Source organism: Danio aesculapii, chromosome 21 (genome assembly GCF_903798145.1).
Source record: "Danio aesculapii chromosome 21, fDanAes4.1, whole genome shotgun sequence".
Classification (NCBI taxonomy): Eukaryota; Metazoa; Chordata; class Actinopteri; order Cypriniformes; family Danionidae; genus Danio; species Danio aesculapii.
Genome location: NC_079455.1, coordinates 46,297,732 through 46,317,609, shown reverse-complemented (window position 1 = coordinate 46,317,609; position 19,878 = coordinate 46,297,732). Strand labels below are relative to the sequence as shown.

Sequence of the window (19,878 nt, the reverse complement as noted above, 5' to 3'; positions counted from 1 at the left end):
GCGCCGCGCTCTGACGTGCTTGCGTCACTGCGCGCGTATAAAACGCAGAGATCGCGAGATGACGGAAAATGCAGATATTAAAAGTTTCTAAAGGCTTTTAACAAAGTATAAAAGTTACAATTGCATTGATTAATTAATTTGTTTGTTTATTATTTTCATTCAGTTGCGTTTACATGCAAAACAAACTGATAAAGGCATACAATCTAATCGTTTTCATAAAGGAATTTGTAGCCTATAAATTGGACTCCTTTTGCCTTCAGAACTGCCTTAATCCTTGGTGGCAGAGATTCAACAAGCTACTGGAAATATTCCTCAGAGATTTTGCTCCATATTGACATGATAGCATCACGCACCAATCTCCCGTTCCACCTCATCCCAAAGGTGCTCTATTGGATTGAGCTCTGGTGACTGTGGAGGCCATTTGAGTACAGCGAACTCATTGTCATGTTCAAGAAACCAGTCTGAGATGATTGGGGCTTTATGACATGGTGCGTTATCCTGCTGGAAGTAGCCATCAGAAGATGGAGACACTGTGGTCATAAAGGGATGGACATGGTCAGCAACAATACTCAGGTAGGCTGTGGTGTTGACACCATGCTCAATTGGTACTAATGGACCCAAAGAAAATCTCCCCCACACCATTACACCACCACCAGCAGCCTGAACCGCTGATACAAGGCAGGATGGATCCATGCTTTCATGTTGTTGAGGCCAAATTCTGAGTCGAGCATCCGAATGTGGCAGCAGAAATGGAGACTCATCAGACCAGGCAACGTTTCTCCAATCTTCTGTTGTCCAGTTTTGGTGAGCCTGTGTGAATTGTAGCCTCAGTTTCCTGTTCTTAGCTGACAGGAGCGGCACCCGGTGTGGTCTTCTGCTGCTGTAGCCCATCCGCCTCAAGGTTGGACGTGTTGTGTGTTCAGAGATGCTCTTCTGCAGACCTCGGTTGTAACGAGTGCTTATTTGAGTTACTGTTGCCTTTCTATCAGCTGGAACCAGTCTGGCCATTCTCCTCTGACCTCTGGCATCAACAAGGCATTTGCGCTCACAGAACTGCCGCTCACTGGATATTTCCTCTTTGTCGGACCATTCTCTGTAAACCCTAGAGATGGTTGTGCGTGAAAATCCCAGTAGATCAGCAGTTTCTGAAATACTCAGATCAGCTCGTCTGGCAGCAACAACCATGGCACGGTCACAGTCACTTAAATCCCCTTTCTTCCCCATTCTGATGCTCGCTTTGACCTGCAGCAGATCGTCCTGACCATGTCTACATGCCTAAATGCACTGAGCTGCTGACATGTGATTGGCTGATTAGAAATCTGTGTTAAAAAGCAGTTGGGCAGGTGTACCTAATAAAGTGGGTGTATATAATTTTCAGAAAACTCCAGTCTGGGTGAAGATTTTCTGTAACTCTGGGTACAGCATGGTCATGTGGAGGCTACACCCACAGTTAGCATGCATCACGGTGCATTTTTGTGTTTCCATGTGGATTTTTAACGAACACAGGGAAAACTCTATTTACAATAATACCTATGTGGACATGGCCTGAGACATGTGCATGTACAGCTGATCTGCAGCCAGACCCCTCTCCAATGTTTTCTCCTTTCTATTGCAGCTCCTCCAGCAAACGGAGCGAGTGGAAACGCAACAGATGCAGGAACAGTAGGGGCCGGCGAGGCCCGCGCTCCCACAGAATCTCCTGTGTACGTCAGCAGCCCTGCAGGAGCACACACTACCCATGATCATGCCAACAGAAAATGGACAAGCTCAGCTAATAACACACACTCAGAACATGACCTGTGCGGTTTGTTCAAGCTACTTATTTAAAATGAGCTGAAACAACAGTTGTGTGTGATGGTTTGAGTTGTGTTTGTGTGTGAGAGAATAAGAGTGTGTCAAATAACACAGGATTACCTTTGCCTTACTATATGTGACGTCAAATAAACGTTACCACGAAAGTAATCTGAATCCTTCAGCTTAGTCCCTTATTTATCAGGGGTCGCCACAGCGGAATGAACCACCAACCATTCCAGCATATGTTTTACACAGCGGATGCCCTTTCAGCTGCAACCCAGTACTGGGAAACACCCATACACACTCATTCTCACACACACACACTCATACACTACAGCCAATTTAGTTAATCAATTCCCCTATAGCGCATGTGTTACTGTGGGGGAAACCGGAGCACCCGGAGGAAACTCACGCCAACATGAGGAGAACATGCAAACTCCACACAGAAACACCAACTGAGGCAGCTGGGACTCGAACCAGCGACCTTCTTGCTGCAACACCACTGAGGCACCCTAACGCCCTTAATCAGATTATATTAGTGAATTCACACTCACTGCTTTAACTTGTAATCAGGTCAATGGTGTGGTTTTCTGTGTGTGTGTGTGTGATAGAGAGAGAGAAAGAGTGTGTATGTAAGCGTGTGTTTGTCAGTGATGGTGGGGTTGTGTGTGAGTATGTGTGTGTCTCAATAGCACAACATTATCCTGCTTCACTATATGTGATGCCAAATAAGTGTTACCACAAAAGTAATCTAAATGTAATCCAAAAGTATCAGATTACTTTACCATAAACGTGTAATCTATCAGAATGTATGTAATCAGTAACTCTGTCTGGTGCTGGTGTGTGTTTTCGGTGTGTGTTTTCACGTCTGATCATCCGTTTCTGTGCTGTTTGAAGCTCTGAAGACTCTCCGGGGTTTTTTTCTGCAGAAACACTGGTGTGTGTGTGTGTGTGTGTGTGTGTGTGAAGCTCTGATCCGCTGATCCCTCATGTCTGGCAGATATTCTTAAAAGATGATGTTATATCTGTGAAATCAAGCACTCTGAGCAGCTTCACACACACACACACACACACACACACACACACGCACACACTCCAGATTCAGACCTGACCTCTTTATCATCTCAATCATCTGACCAAACACACAAATACACCATAATCATATTAATAAACTGCTCGAGGGAATATGAATCATATATTTTACATTTCAGACAGAAATATGATTATTAAATTATTAATTACATATATATTACATAATTATTTTCGCAGTGGTTGTGCACTAATAATATTAATAAACTGCTCAAGGTAATATTAATAATATTTATTTTCTTTTAATTATCAGACAGAAATGTTAAACATAATTAAAAAATAGCAAGGCGATGCAGTGGAGCAGTAGTTAGTGCTGTCGCCTCACAGCAAGAAGGTCTCTGGTTTGAGCCTCGGCTGGGTCAGTGGGTGTTTCTGTGTGGAGTTTGCATGTTCTCCCTGCGTTCGCGTGGGTTTCCTCCGGGTGCTTCGGTTTCCCCCACAGTCCAAACACATGCGGTACAGGTGTATTGGGTAGGCTAAATTGTCCAGATTGTGTGAGTGTGTATGGATGTTTCCCAAAGATGGGTTGCAGCTGGAAGGGCATCCGCTGCGTAAAATATGTGCTGGATAAGTTGGCGATTCATTCCACTGTGGCGACCCCTAATTAATAAAGGGAGTAAGTCGAAAATGAATGAATGAAAAAAATAGCATCAGACATAACCGCTGAGGTTAAAGGGAAAAATAAATGTTAATAATATTAACAAACTGCTCAAGGTAATATTAATAATATATATATATACTTTAAATGATCAGACAGAAATACTAAACATAATAAAAAACATCAGACAAAAATATGATAATTATTTTCATCTGCTGTGGTTAAACAGAAAATTCAATGTTATAATATTAATAAACAGATCAAAGTAATATTAATAATATCTAAAATATTCTCAGACCTGAATATGATAATTATTCTCATCCGCAGCGGTTATGTAGACACTCATCTGATGTGTTTCAGTGTTTATTCCCTCTAAAACTATTCTATAACTGTTGTTCTTGTTGTTTTATTGTCTAAAAATTATTTGATTACATATTTATTATTTCAAGGCATTTTTAGTTCAGGGGTTCCCAAACGTTTTAGCCTGCGACCCCCAAAATAACAATGCCAGTGACTCACAACCCACACAGGTGGTTATAAATATGCACACGACAATATATGAACACAAGCATAATGACAACACAAAAAAGGGCAACAGTCTACTAACCATATAATTTCTATAGTCATTTATTAATGTGTTTAATTTAATATTACCCTCATCTAATGAGACTGCTGGGGAAAATGTTTTCAGCACAAGTCTATTCTTGGGTTCATTTTGTGGCCCACCACTCAGAGATCATCCTCAATGTTCAGTTGTGGCCTGTGTTCATGTTTAATGTATTTGATTGCCATAAAGGTGTCAGAAAGTTTAACCTGGAGCTTTAAAATCAATCAGGCGGATTGGTGCAATGGCAGCAGTAACTGTTTCGGATGCCTCCTGGACGCCTACCTATAGGGAGCTGTTCCAGGCATGTTCCCACCAGGAGGAGGCCTCGGGGAACACCCAGGACATGCTGAAGGAACTATGTCTCTTATCTGCGGCCTTGGGATCTGGAGGAATTGTCTGGGGAGAGGGAGGTCTTGGGTTCTCTCCTAAGACTCCTGCTGGACCCGGCACCGGAAAAGCAGATGAAAATGAATGAATGAAATTAATAATTAATTGACAAACAAATAAAATGATAGATAACCAAATAAAAACTAAACAAAATAAAATAAATCAATAAAAATGAATAAAATACAGAACAGAAAAATAACAATAAATAAATAAACAAACAAACAAACTGACTTAACAAATAAAAATAAAACACATCAATAAAAATAAATACAAATAAATTAATTAATTAACAAACAAATTGATAGATAACCAAATAAAAACAAATCAATAAAAATAATTAAAATAAAGAATAAAAAACAATAAATAAATAAACAAACAAATTGACAAAAAATAAAAAAAATCAATAAAAGTAAAAAAATGATAAATTACTTAACAAATAAATTGATAATCAAATAAAAAAATCAATTAAAACGAATAAAATAAAGAATAAAAACAATAAATAAACAAACAAATAAACTGACATAAACAAAACACATCAATAAAAATAAAAAATAAAAAAATGAAAGAGTTAATTAACAAATAAATTGATAATCAAATAAAAACAAAAAATCTATAAAAATGAATAAAATAAAGAATAAAAAATAACAATAAATAAATAAACAAACAAAAAAAATTCACAATTATAAACAAAATAACTAAAAGTAAAAAATGTATAAATTATTAAATAAATAAATTGATAACCAAATAAAAACAAATCAATAAAAATGAATAAAATAAAAAAAAAAACAATAAATAAACAAACAAACAAATAAATTGACATAAAAACAAAACTCATCAATTAAAAAAAGTAAATTAATTAATAAATTGATAATTAAAAAAAATGATAAAAATGAATTAAATAAAGAATTACAAATGAAGATAACCAAATAAAAATAAAACACAATAATCCAAAAATAAATAAAAGTAACAATGAATAAATGGGGCAACACGGTGGCTCAGTGTTGTCACACTGTGGTCTCACAGCAAGAAGGTCACTGGTTTGAGTCCCGGCTGGGTCAGTTGGTGTGTCTGTGTGGAGTTTGCATGTTCTCCTCGTGTTGGTGTGAGTTTCCTCCGGGTGCTCCGGTTTCCCCCACAGTCCAAACACATGCACTATAGGGGAATTGATCAACTAAATTGGCCGTAGTGTATGAGTGTGTGTGTGAGTAAGTGGGTGTTTCCCAGTACTGGGTTGCAGCTGGAAGGACATCCGCTGTGTATAACAAATGCTGGAATAGTTGACGGATCATTATCGATGAATAAAAGCACTAAGTCGAAGGAAAATTAATGAATAAATAATTTAATTAATTAAATAAATTGATAGTTAAATAAAAACAAAACAAAATACATCAATAAAAATAAAAATTAAAATAAATTATTAAAAAGGCAATGCTTATCATCAAACACCCCCCGCCCCCCCAACCGAAAAGAAAATGGGACAACAGCGCAGGCGTTTAGGTTATCTGATAACTTTATTACCAAGTTAAAAAAAGACAATGAATTACAATATGTACAGAATATAGAGAAATCAAAAGGAATAAAACTGTAAACAACCAGTCTAGTCGACGTCACAAGCCACTATCAGAACTCATCAGGAGTACAGGAGGATCTAGCAGAGGATTAAAGGGAAGAAACCCAATCAAGCGTAATATATGTACAGTATAGATCCAGTGTGTTACCACAGACAGACAGACGGACAGACGGATGGACAGACCCTCATCTGCGCCCCTCAACGGCTACAAAAACAACTCTTTTTTTATTTTTAAAGTACTTGTTTCTTAACCAGACGATTTACAACAGTGGAGAGCTAGAAATGAAATAAAAACGTAGCTATCGATTGGTATTTTCTCTTTCTATTCTTCAGCTTTTGTTTAAGTTAAATATGAGAACGACACTTAAAGGAACAGAGCTCTTCTCAAACACTGACTTTATACAGGTTTGGCCCCTGGAGGAGCCGCCGGGCCCCGCAGAAACACAAGTGTCTGTAAGGCTTCAGGGTTTTCCAGCAGCTTCTTCTTTTTTTTATTTTTTCACGTTCAACAATCTGAGCCTTACGGTACGACGACTTCACGCGTCTCGCATTTAAAGGAGGAGAACGTTCGTTTGGAGGAACAGACGAGAACGGCCGCGCGATCACTTTTTCATTCGTCCTTCAGCTTATATGAACTAAAAATAGTCTCATGCACACCGGGGCGATTATCGTGCGCACTTATCGATGAATTTTAATGCTTTAAGTAATGGAGGCTAATGTGAGCTTGTGTAAAACGGCAAATGCAAAATCGAAATAAAATTATTTTCAAATTATTTTTTGGTATGACGCGCCACTTTAAAATGGTCCGACCAATGAGATTGGTGATGAAATTTCCTTAATGCTCAGTGTTCTAAGCAGCTATAATCTATAAGCAGGAATCACGTTCATTCGTAGCTTATATCAACACTGGGATGACAGCAGTGCTTTACGACTAAACCAACATTTTTATGACTAAATAAGCATTTTAGACTCTAATAAAGTCTTTTACGCTGTAAATAAAGAACGCTAACGTGAGCTTGTGTAAAATGGCAGGCACAATATCAGCATTAATTAAAAAAAACGGCTCATGTAGATTTTTTGGTATGACGTTACGTTAAAAATGGTCTGACCAATGGGATTGGTAAAGAAATGTGCTTAATTTTTAAAGGTAATCGCATCTCGCATTTAAAGGAGGAGAACGTTCGTTTGGAGGAACAGTCCAGAACTTTTTCAGCTCATATGAACTAGTCTCTTGCACACTGGGGCGATTATGGTGCGCACTTATCGACAATTTTTAATGCTCCAAATAAAGGGGGCTGATGTGAGCGTGTGTAAAATGGGAGGAGCAAAAGCGAATGTAAACAAAAAAATAAATAAAATGGCTCAAATGTTTTATTGTATGACGTGCCATGTTAAAATGGACTGGTGATGAAATGTACTTAAGCAGCTAGAATCTATACGGAGGAATCGCTTTCATTCGTAACTAATATAAAGTCAAAAAGTCTCGTGCACACTGGAATGACAATCATGTGCACTTAAAACGGCAATAAACCAACCTTTTACGCCTAAATAAATGTTTTACACTGTAAATAAAGGGCGCTGATGTGAGCGACAATTTAAAAACAATTCTGGTGTTGGTTCTTTTGGTATGATGCATCACGTTAAAAAATCCGACCAATGAGATTGGTGAAGAAGTTTACTTCATTCTGAAAGATAACCGCGTCTTGTATTTAAAGTAGGAGAACGTTTGCTTAGAGGAACAGTCGCGCAATCGCTTTTTCATTCGTCCTTATAGAAACTAAAAACCCAGCAGACACACATTGACATAAGACGTTAATAATAGGTTAGATTTAGGTTGCCAGCGTCTAAAGACAACGTTATTGTTATGTCCAATTACATCATGAAATGACGTTGATATTTGGTTGATTTTAGGTTGTTAGAAAGTGACCAAAATCCAACATCGAGCTAACATCTTAACCCAGTGTCATATTAATGTCAGATACTGACATTTATTCGTCAGGTATAGCAACCAAAATACAACATCTGATAGACGTCATATTGGTAACGTCCACACAACATCAAGCTGTACCGTCATTAGACGTTGATATTTGGTTGATTTTAGGTTGCGTTGGAAAGTAACCAAAATGCAACGTCTGTCCAACATTAGACATTGACGTCAGCCTGACGTTGGGTTCTGATGTCAGCTCGATTTTCATTTCCAAACAAAATGCAACATCCCACGACATTGGGCTACAACATCAATCTGACGTCATGTGCCTGCTGGTAACGGTCTCATGTACACTGGGACAATTATCCGTGCACACTTATCGACAGTTTTTTACGCTCTAAATAATTTACCTCATTCTGAAAGGTAATTACCAAAGTTTTTAAGCAGCTATAAATAAATGCTCTTTATATTAAATTACATTTCTAAAATGACATTTCACACCTCATGACTAAACTAAGAGAGTTAACACGAGTGTGATACGCAAAACATGCACCGATATGCATAAAAACACACCTCCGATTCGTGTTTTTGGTATGACACACTGCGTTTAAAATTTTCCCAATGAGATTAGTCAACAAATGTACTCAATTCTGTTTTTTATGCAGCTCTTTTTATTAAAATATTTGTTAAATGCCTCAGATTTATTTATTTTTTGTTATGAAGCGCCACATTAAAACTGTCTGACCAATGAGATTGGAGGTTTTGTTCATGAAGTTATGGTAGATACCACTTGGTGGCGCTCAAGCACAAAATGGAAAAAAGCACCTAAATAAAAACTGAAGGGATGACGACTTCTGTGTAACAAATGAAGTCTGAAGCGTAAAGAAGCACAGCGCCACCTTGTGTTCTGAAGTATTTCTGTTTTGCATTAGGCGCCATCTAGTGTCAGGCAGTGATTTTGCACATTCACTCACTTGGAAAATCAGTGAAAATGCCCTGGGAATGAATGCCAAAAATCTCTCAAAAATGCTGGATATAAACAAGTAAACATCATCCCAGTGTGCACGAGGCCTGACAGCACTAGTCCAGTGTAGAAACAGCACAACAGGAGACATGAAATACACTCTTTCATATAGAGGTGTTGCAAACGTTATGAAAACATTATCCCTGAACGTCCTCACAACATTTTAAAAGCATTTCTTCTGGGTTCTGCATGTGCTAACGGAACAATTTGATCATATTGAACATTATTGGATATCCGAACATTATTGGAACGTTACTTTTGAAAAATGATTACCTATAATAATTAGTGCTGGGCAAAGATTAATCATGATTAATCGCATCCAAAATAAAAGTTTGTTATTATATATTTATATATGTGATACACACACATACATAAAATACACAAAACTATTTTGCCACATATATATTTCAGTTTATATATAATTTGTATCATATTCATATTTATTTTATATAATAAAATATAAATAAACATTTTCTCAAATATATGCATGCATGTGTGTATTTATTTATTCATTCATTTTCTTTTCGGCTTAGTCTGTTTATTAATCCGGGGTCGCCACAGCGGAATGAACCGCCAACTTATCCAGTATATGTTTTACACAGCGGATGCCCTTCCAGCTGCAACCCATCACTGGGAAACATCCATTCACACTCATACACACTAATTTAGTTGATCAGTTCCCCTATAGCGCATGTGTTTGGACTGTGGGGGAAACCGGAGCACCCAGAGGAAACCCACACCAACATGGGGAGAACATGCAAACTCCACACAGAAACACCAACTGACCCAGCCGAGGCTCGAACCAGTGACCTTCTTGCTGTGAGGTGTACGTGTTCGTGCTACCCACTGTGCCACCATGCAGCCCTTATATAAATAGATAATAAATTTATCTATATATAATATACACACATATGTCAAAACAAACGTTTATTTTGGATGCGATTGATTGCAATTCATTTTTGCCCTGCACTAATTATAATATTAATATTGTTATTTTTTAAATGTTACATTAACGTCCAACAGAAGACTTTTAGAAAAACATAAAGTTGAAGAAAAAAATGATGCAAGCTTTTCTAATGTTTCTAATAAGACATTTGTCCGCCACAGTGTTTTCCTGTATTTTTCTTCTGTTTTGATGGAATATATATATATATTAATATAATTTAAATGTAAAAACTGCTAAGGCCAATATTATTAGTTATTATTATTAATAATTATGTCCACAACTGCATCATGGATAAAGGAAAAACATTTAGAGAACATTAAAAGAAGGATCATTCAGTGTAATCCGGCCTTATTACTGGAAGAACTTTGCTTAAAGTAATGCTCAAATGCATCTCAATTCAACTTAACAAACACAAATATCTACTAAAATAGAGGTTTCAAACTGCCCCTGTTTACATTGTTTTAGTAATATTAGGGGAACATTTCTTTTAAATGCTTTCTAAACCAAAAGATAAGCATTTAGGAATCAATGAAAGATGTCTGAAAGTGTTATGAACATTATTAAAGGCCAGAAAACGCTGAACAAACGTTCTCCTAACGCTCCTGGAAGAATATTTGATCATAATGTTATATTTAAGCGTTTCACACAGCTAATAACAAATAAAGAACACTGAGCAGAACATTACTCCAGAATGACCACAGAAGTGTTCAGAACATCCCTTTTCAAATGTTTTAATGATTTGTTTTTGTCTTGGAAACTGTATGGCTGCATTATTTTCGATAGATTATCGATCTGAAAACATTCATTAAAAAAACATGACATTTATAAACAAACGCTGTTTAAACGTTCTGAAGATTCGGGAAGAGTTTAATCTGAACCAGCCAATCAGATGCAGAACGGTAGGATAATCGACCAATAAGATCCATCAGGAACGTCTCTGGACCAATAGACGAAGAGCATCAGCCGTTATTAAAGTCAAGCGGAAGTGCAAGAAATCTTTCACCAGTAGCAACTTGCTACGCGTTCCTCTTTTCAGTTTGTTTAGGGGAGCTGGACACACACACACACACACTCTCTCTAAAATCACGTCTAAAAGAATCAAACCTCTGATAAATCTAGATAAATAAGATGACAACTATTCCTCAAGGAATTCAGCTACAGGAAGATTAACACAAGGCTAAAATGTAAAAAAAGTGAAACTGTCAGGCGACATCTGGAGAGAATCCGAGTCCCTCCTGAAGAAGCTTCTGAAGCGCCGACACACCGTCTTCAAGACTATCAGTGTGTGTGCGCGGAAGACATTCGATTGGTACGGTTCAGGATTTTTACTCTTAAAAGTGCATGGGAAGTGAAAAAAGGGGGCTTTGGAATGAAGGATCATGGGAAATCTCTGGGCGGAGGGACTCGAGATTCCAGCGCAGCATCAGACTCACAGTTTCATTCACTATTGGTTACCAATATATCAACATCTGTCCTGAGGGACCAAGTCACACTTTGTAAAATTCAGTGTAAGATTCAGCAACTGAACAAACATGGAACATCTAGCGAACCTCCGAGCCGAGACACCCAAACAATCATGAAGCAGCCAAATGTTGATCTGCAACCAAATCAATGAGAAAACGGACAGACGAAAACCACAAACGTACGACATTCTCGAGCGCCACTTTCTCTACAGCGTTTCTTCTGCTCCTATGGGTCGTTTTTGGTCTCCAGCGTCATTTTTTCTTCTTCGTTCAGAATCGGACACTTGGATAGGTCTGATTGATCTTCGGTGTCGCTGGATTGGTCCAGCTCTCTGTCAATCACAGCCAGGGGACTAATCAGAGGCAGCGCTGAGGAGGGAACAGGACTGCCCTCTGTCTTGCTGCCGTTAACAGTCCTGAAAACATGAATGAAGGTCAGCGTTTACATCACTTTTTTACTGCAATTACAGCCAAATCTAATCAGGACAAACTATATATCGTTGGAAAGGTCTAACTCTTCTGAATACATATTTTACTGCTGTTTTATGTTGCGTAGAAAGTGTGATAGATTAAAACACATATAATTTCACTCTACAACCTGCGGGACTATTTTCGTTCATGATAATGAACCAAATCATGCAAGCAATCATAATAAACTGATTATCATTTGAAAGCTGAACATTTCTAGTTTACTTATTTGGGGACTGAATTTTAATAAATATTACTGAGCAGCAGTTATTTGATAATCTGCAATAAGGATACTCAGAGTAAAGCATTGCTTTGCTACAGCAATCAGCATGTAACCTGTTTTTTAGAAGCTAAATTCATTTAAATACCACCAACCTGCCCATACTACTTTAGAATTTAATGTCTACTTTACAAATACTGTCAAAAGTATGAAAAAATATGGCTTATGTTCCTGAAAACACAGGCAGCTTTATTGTATGTACACCAATAGCCGCGTTTCCACTATCGCGCCTGAAGCAAGCGAGCAAGGTCGAGCCAGGGCCAGGGCCAGTCGTGTTTCTAATGTCACTTCCGGGGCCTGACCAGGCCAAATCAGGGCTTCCTCGGGGCCGGCTTTTTCAGCCGAATACCTTGGGCCAAAGAGGGCCAGCTGGGGCTTTGGGGGCGGAGTGAAAGGAGAGGCGGAGTTTGCCCGAGTTTGGTATTGATGGTGTGCGCACTAGTTTTTTGATTGTACAGGAGCACATGCGCCAAAATAAATAAATAAATACAAAAGGGAAGGAAAAACATCGAGCTGCCAAGTTTAAGATATTAAACACTTTGTTTCTCTTTTAAATGTGAGGCTGCTGCATAAAATAATAAAGTAGTTTTAATTTAATTAGCGATATTTCTGTGCTGCCTCCTCCTTGATGTTTCAATAACTCATAATAATCTTTACACCACATTAAAGACACAGCAGCCACTAAATGTTATTTGGATATTTATTTCACTAATTTGGCGACCGTCAAACGTCATCAGGGAAACGGTTTGAATATCTGTTTAGTAAAAAAACATTAGTGCTCCATTTGGGACGACACTACATACATATACTATGCTTTTGAGTGTGTAGGTGCATAAGTACATAGTGCATAAGAGCATAGTGTATAGGGTGCTATTTGGGACACAGCTATAGTTAAACTCTACACACCACACCTGCAATAATCACCCCAATCAACCAATGAGTAAGCAAACAGGAAGAGTGGTGTGTGAACTCACATGCCGTGTCGGAGGACGTGTCGTTCCCATTCTGTGCTCAGTGTGAACGTGCGGCCGCAGAACTCGCATGGAAAACGCTTCACTGCAGCGCTGCCGGGAGATTCAGGAGACGCAACATCTGCAGCGTCTATAACAACAAGACCAGACATAAGATCTGTGAAAGAATTCATTCCTAGACAACCAGTACACTTCAGCAGTCATTATCACAATTATGAGATGCTCATCTAAAGTGTTTTGAATACAAGCTAAACGTTTGATATATTCAGCGCTATATTCTGATCACACACACCAAACCATGCAGTCATATTCATAGTTATATTTTACTATCAATATATATGTTCATTTCACTTCATTATATTCCCAAAAACATTATGTTGCTCAGTTTGATTTTGGTCTGAAGACAGTATTTGATATATTATCATACAGTTGCTGCAGATTTGTCGGCTGCACATCCATGATGCCAATCTCCCGTTCCACCACATCCCAAAGGTGCTCTATTGGGTTGAGCTCTGGTGACTGTGGAGGCCATTTGAGTCCAGTCAACTCATTGTCATGTTCAAGAAACCAGTCTGAGATGATTGGCGCTTTATGACATGGTGCGTTATCCTGCTGGAAGTAGCCATCAGAAGATGGAGACACTGTGCTCATAAAGGGATGGACATGGTCAGCAAACAATACTGTGGTAGGCTGTGGTGTTGACACCATGCTCAATTGGTACTAATGGACCCAAAGAAAATCTCCCCCACACCATTACACCACCACCAGCAGCCTGAACCGCTGATACAAGGCAGGATGGATCCATGCTTTCATGTTGTTGAGGCCAAATTGTGAGCCGAGCATCCGAATGTGTCAGCAGAAATGGAGACTCATCAGACCAGGCAACGTTTCTCAAATCTTCTATTGTCCAGTTTTGGTGAGCCTGTGTGAATTGTAGCCTCAGTTTCCTGTTCTTAGCTGACAGGAGTGGCACCCGGTGTGGTCTCCTGCTGCTGTAGCCCATCCGCCTCAAGGTTGGACGTGTTGTGTGTTCAGAGATGCTCTTCTGCAGACCTCGGTTGTAACGAGTGCTTATTTGAGTTACTGTTGCCTTTCTATCAGCTGGAACTAGTCTGGCCATTCTCCTCTGACCTCTGGCATCAACAAGGCATTTGTGCCCACAGAACTGCCGCTCACTGGATATTTCCTCTTTGTCGTACCATTCTCTGTAAACCCTAGAGATGGTTGTGCGTGAAAATCCCAGTAGATCAGCAGTTTCTGAAATACTCAGAGCAGCCCGTCTGGCAGCAACGACCATGCCACATTCAAAGTCTCTTAAATCCCCTTTATTCCCCATTCTGATGCTCGCTTTGACCTGCAGCAGATAGTCTTGACCATGTCTACATGCCTAAATGCAGTGAGCTGCTGCCATCTGATTGGCTGATTAGAAATCTGCGTTAACGTGTTGGACAGGTGTACCTAATAAAGTGGATGGTGACTGCATTCTACAATCACATATAGCAAACCCTGCAGTTACATTCATTTCTATATAATACTTTCTATATTCCTATCTATCTTTCACTTCACTGTATCTTTCACTTCACCCAATACAATGTTATTATTATTTTTATTCTGATGAGAGATTTTTATTTATTAGTTAGAGAATCTAAAAGTCACCTTTAAACTTTTAACTCTAGTGTGTAAACAACATTTTAAATCTGGCTTTATTTTTATTCTGGAATTGTAGTCTACAACACTGAATTAAATTTGACACACTAGTGGCATTTCCTGAAACAGGAATGAGGATGTTTATCAGCAGACGAAGTTTATCTGTTACCTGCATCCTCAGTCTGGCAGCTGGTCTCCTCCTGTCTGTCCTCCGGCAGCTTCTCCTCCTCTTCCTCCTCCATCGGCAGCTCTTCCTCTTCCTCCGCTTCCTCCTCCACAGGCTCTGCTTCCTCTCGCTCCTCTTCCTCACTGCTGCTCATGTCCTTCATCTTGTCCTTCAGGAGGTCCAGCTGGTCCAGGTTTACCCGACCCACCAGCTCATAGTTGCGGATCACCTGCAGACCAACAGTACATGAGTGAGCGAGAGATAATGGAGAGACGAGAAAGAGAAAAACGAGAAACAGAAGAGATGAGAGAGAGAAAAACGAGAAATAGAAGAGACGAGAGAGAAAAACGTGAAACAGAAGAGACGAGAGAGAGAAAAACGAGAAACAGAAGAGATGAGAGAGAGAAAAACGAGAAATAGAAGAGACGAGAGAGAAAAACGAGAAACAGAAGAGATGAGAGAGAGAAAAACGAGAAATAGAAGAGACGAGAGAGTGAGGAAAACGAGAAACAGAAGAGACGAGAGAGTGAGGAAAACGAGAAACAGAAGAGACGAGAGAGAAAGGAAAACGAGAAACAGAAGAGACGAGAGAGAAAGGAAAACGAGAAACAGAAGAGACGAGAGAGAAAAAACGAGAAACAGAAGAGACGAGAGAGAGAAAAACGAGAAACAGAAGAGACGAGAGAGAGAAAAACGAGAAACAGAAGAGACGAGAGAGAGAAACGAGAAACAGAAGAGACGAGAGAGAGAAAAACGAGAAATAGAAGAGACGAGAGAGAAAAACGAGAAACAGAAGAGATGAGAGAGAGAAAAACGAGAAATAGAAGAGACGAGAGAGTGAGGAAAACGAGAAACAGAAGAGACGAGAGAGTGAGGAAAACGAGAAACAGAAGAGACTAGAAAGAAATGAGAAACAGATGAGACGAGAGAGAGAAAAACGAGAAACAGAAGAGACGAGAGAGAAAGGAAAACGAGAAACAGAAGAGACGAGAGAGAAAAAACGAGAAACAGAAGAGACGAGAGAGAGAAAAACGAGAAACAGAAGAGACGAGAGAGAGAAACGAGAAACAGAAGAGACGAGAGAGAAACGAGAAACAGAAGAGACGAGAGTAGTACCCAGAATAGCAAAGTCTACTAAAGGAGGTCGAGCCTCCTCATTTATGGCTCCTAAACTCTGGAATAGCTTTCCCGATAATGTCCGAGGCTCAGCTATAAAGACTGCGGATTGAAAACACGTCAGATGGTTTGGACGGTCTGCTTATGACCATCTCGGCTTTATTATCAAGCATGTATCCAGTAATAAAGTCTGTCTTCTGGCACTGAAAACATCCAGACTGAGCTTGATTAATTACTGAAATGGAACCACGACAAAGAGAGTGGAGAGACTGGAGAGATGAGGGAGAGACGGTGGAGAGATGAAAAAGACAGAACAGAGAGCAGAGTTGATGATGGAGAAGATGAAGAGCGCTGACCTTGTGCTGGTCCTGCAGGTGCGTCTCCAGCTCGTGCAGGAGTTTGCTGTCGTAATAGCAGAGCTGACACTGATACGGCTTCAGCTCCTCGTGCTTCTGGATGTGCTGCTGCAGGTTCTGCTCGCTGGAACAGGTGAAGGTGCATTTATGGCATCTGAACACCAGACCCTCCAGATGACGAGACAGCTTCGAGCGCGAGACCTCCAGCGGCACCACACGCTCCTCTGAGAACACACACACAGCCGACAGACCAAATTCAAATCACGTTTCCCTCTTACATTTCAATCTGCAACAATAAAGTGAACAATAAAGACAGGTTTGGACATTACCTTCTGAACGCAGAATTAAATAAAAATTAATAATAATAATTTACACTTGTCAGAGCATTTACAGCTGAAGTCAGAATTATTAACCCTCCGGTCAGGACTTGACATTACCTTTTTTGATCACCAGCCACTGTGGCTAGTAGTTTTCCAGTGTTACTAGCCACTCTGCATTTTCACTAGCCACAGTTTTGTTGTTGAGGAAATCTATTGTATATGCACACTTTTGACTTTGGCATGCTAAAATGACTTGATTTAGATATTGTTATGTCCACATGCCTCCTCATTCGGTTCACTTTTTTTGTGTGTGTTGTGTATGAGCTTGCTCAATGAGGATTAGCAATTGCGTTGTGGTTTTGTCGCATTGCAATTAGTTTTATTTCGTGACTTTTTTAAGGCTCAACACTAAGGATTTACCTTTTTTTCTCTGGCCACAACAAACTAATTATTTCCTTGCCAGAAATTTTAATTAATGTGTCAAAAGAAGCTAAATATAGCAGTAAACATACACGTTTTATTCAACAAAAACAATAGACACTTAAAAAATGATGGTCATGTATCTAAAATGCACAGTAGTCTGTCCTGGCTAAAGGTCTCAGATCACCAGTTAACTAAGGGCACACTTACATTAGGTACAGATGCCTTGAACCATGCGTGATTGTCCCCCATCCCCTCTCCCCCTCGGCCTGCACTCACATTTCATTTTTACCTACCGGACCTGAGCACACTTACATCATCAATGATGCGACTGTTCAGTTTAACAGAAGCGCTCTTGCTCAGCACATTGGACATTGCTTTAGTTATATGGTTTTGTATTATGTTTAGTGGTTTGGGATGCAGTGACACACAGTCAAACACTTTGCTGAACAGATCAGCCACTTTTGACGCTCATAAACTATCATGAAAGTCCTGGTGCTGCAGGTATTAGGAGGTTTGCTGAAGGTGCAGCTGACGTGCAGTGTGGGGCTTACGTCTTTAATAATCTACGACAGTTTGTGTTCATTGAAAATTAATTAAATAAACACATATCAAACAGTCCCTTAAAAGTCATGTTGCGTCTTCAGTTTCGGGCTCAGAGTACAAGTGTACCGCGCCAAAGCCCAAGTGAACCGCGCTCTGTCACACCTCTTCCAACCGGGCCAGGGCCATCTCCTATTAAAGTAATGTTATTGTAAAGGCTGATAATTAGACCATTAACAAAAATAACTAAGCTGGTGAAAAACATTCTGTGTGTGATAGTGAAAGGATGATCACGCACACACCGTTAACATTAATAATAATCTGTTCAAAGAATGGTTAAAGCGTAAGAGGCATCCACTGCTGCTTAGAATCTCGAAAGAATCTCGAACTCCTGAAAGTAGCAGGACTGTGTGTCCACGAGCATCACATTTTTTTCAGTGTATTTCAAAGAGAACCAACGACACCAGTTGCGTTTCCAGGCACGGTTGCTTTGTGCAAGGAAACGAGAGCATACTCGATAAACGAAGCCTACTCAGAAGCTCCCAATACAGAAAGTATTGGGAGCAGAAAGAGGGGAAGGACCGGCAAAGGACCTCAAGCCGGGTATCGAACTCAGGTCGCCGTGAGCACGTCTGTGCTATATGTCAGCGCACAGTACCACTAGGTTATTGGTGCCGCCGAGAGCGCGCAAGCTTTTAAAACACTCACGCACATTACATCAGCTGTGCGCGTGACACTAAAGTTCTCGTCAGTGAGCGAGGATCGTCTATGTCTCACCGTGCTCTCATTCGTTACTCACCTGCTTTTTTTTTGCTCACGCAGTTATTTTGTCAGTCGTGCTGCTTGATTCTAAGATCACATTTGAACACATGTTGACAAACAGTCTTAAACTAAAGCTCTAATCTTTAGTCATGAGCCAGCACTACAACTTAAAAATTATTTTCAACCAGCCAAAGTGGCTAGTGAGGGTGTCTGTCTAACTCTCCACAGCTGAAATCTACCCGCATTTGGCAGGTGTTAATGTCAAGCCCTGCCTCCTGTTTATTTCTGATTAACAGAGAGAAGATATTAACACATTGATAAACATAATCGTTTTAATAACTCATTTTTCAAGAGTTCACACTTAGCTAATGATTGATAATGAATCGTGTTTGGCATGCTGTCCCGGGAGAACACTCATATAATCCTCGAGCACAGGGCTCCCTCCTGTTTGCAGAGAGAGTGGGGAGTTTGAGCTCAGGTAGATCTGGAGAACTCCTCTGCTTATTTATGCCTAATGACAATTAGGGATTACTATCGAGAGATAGTATCGAGAAATCTACTATCGAGAAATATCATGCATTCACTACTTGTATTTTTTAAAAATATATTTATGATCTGTTTTTTGTCCTGTCTCTGTAATGCTGTTGCACTGTAGAAGCTCTGTCACGAAAACAAATTCCTCGTATGTGTGAACAAACCTGGCAATAAAGCTTCTTCTGATATACTGTTGATTAAGAGCTCATCTATGGTGCCAATTTGGTTGGTCAATTCACCCATCTCACACATTTTTGGACTGTGGGGGAAACTGGAGAGCTCGGGGGAAACCAACGCGAGCACGGGGAGAACATGTAATCTCCTACAGAAACATTGACTGGCCTGGTAAGGACTTGAACTAGTTATAATCTTGCTGTGAGGCAACACTGCTAACCACTGGGCTACCGTGTCACCCTATCAAGGAAAAGGGAGGAGGAGTAGGGGTGGAAGAGTGTATTCTTCAATCGTCTGAATGGTGAATGTGTTAACTAATGCAGGACTAGCTGTGGTCAATCATAAGCATGTGCTCCTCTCGAAATTAGTTTATAAATTCACCTAATCACTGATTTATTTTCTCTTTGCCATGATGACAGCATATAATATTAGACTAGATATTCTTCAAGACACTAGTATTCAGCTTAAAGTGACATTTAAAGGCTTCACTAGGGTAATTAGGGTAAAGTTAGGGTAATTAGGCAAGTCATTGTATAACAGTGGTTTGTTCTGGAGACTATCCAAAACTAATATTGTTTAAGGGGCTTATAATATTGACCTTAAAATTAGTTAAAAAAATTAAAATCTGCTTTTATTCTAGCTGAAATAAAACAAATAAGACTTTCTGCAGAAGAACAAATATTAGAGGAAATACTGTGAGAAATTCCTGAATCTGT

At 39.5% G+C, this 19,878-nt stretch overlaps 1 protein-coding gene across 3 annotated transcripts in view; it reads right to left on the bottom strand.

Annotated features, from left to right (window-relative positions):
* Positions 1 to 5,967: 5,967 nt before the first annotated feature.
* znf462 (zinc finger protein 462) overlaps positions 5,968 to 19,878 on the bottom strand; it is a 93,888-nt gene continuing 79,977 nt past the window's right edge. For all 3 annotated transcript variants that reach the window (XM_056446043.1, XM_056446044.1, XM_056446045.1), the window contains exons 10-13: positions 16,410 to 16,633; positions 14,941 to 15,166; positions 13,128 to 13,254; positions 5,968 to 11,821 (exon numbers count right to left, since the gene is read on the bottom strand). In XM_056446043.1, the coding sequence (XP_056302018.1) occupies positions 11,632 to 11,821; positions 13,128 to 13,254; positions 14,941 to 15,166; positions 16,410 to 16,633 (767 nt within the window). In that variant the 3' untranslated portion in view covers positions 5,968 to 11,631. The remainder of the gene's footprint in view (positions 11,822 to 13,127; positions 13,255 to 14,940; positions 15,167 to 16,409; positions 16,634 to 19,878) is intronic.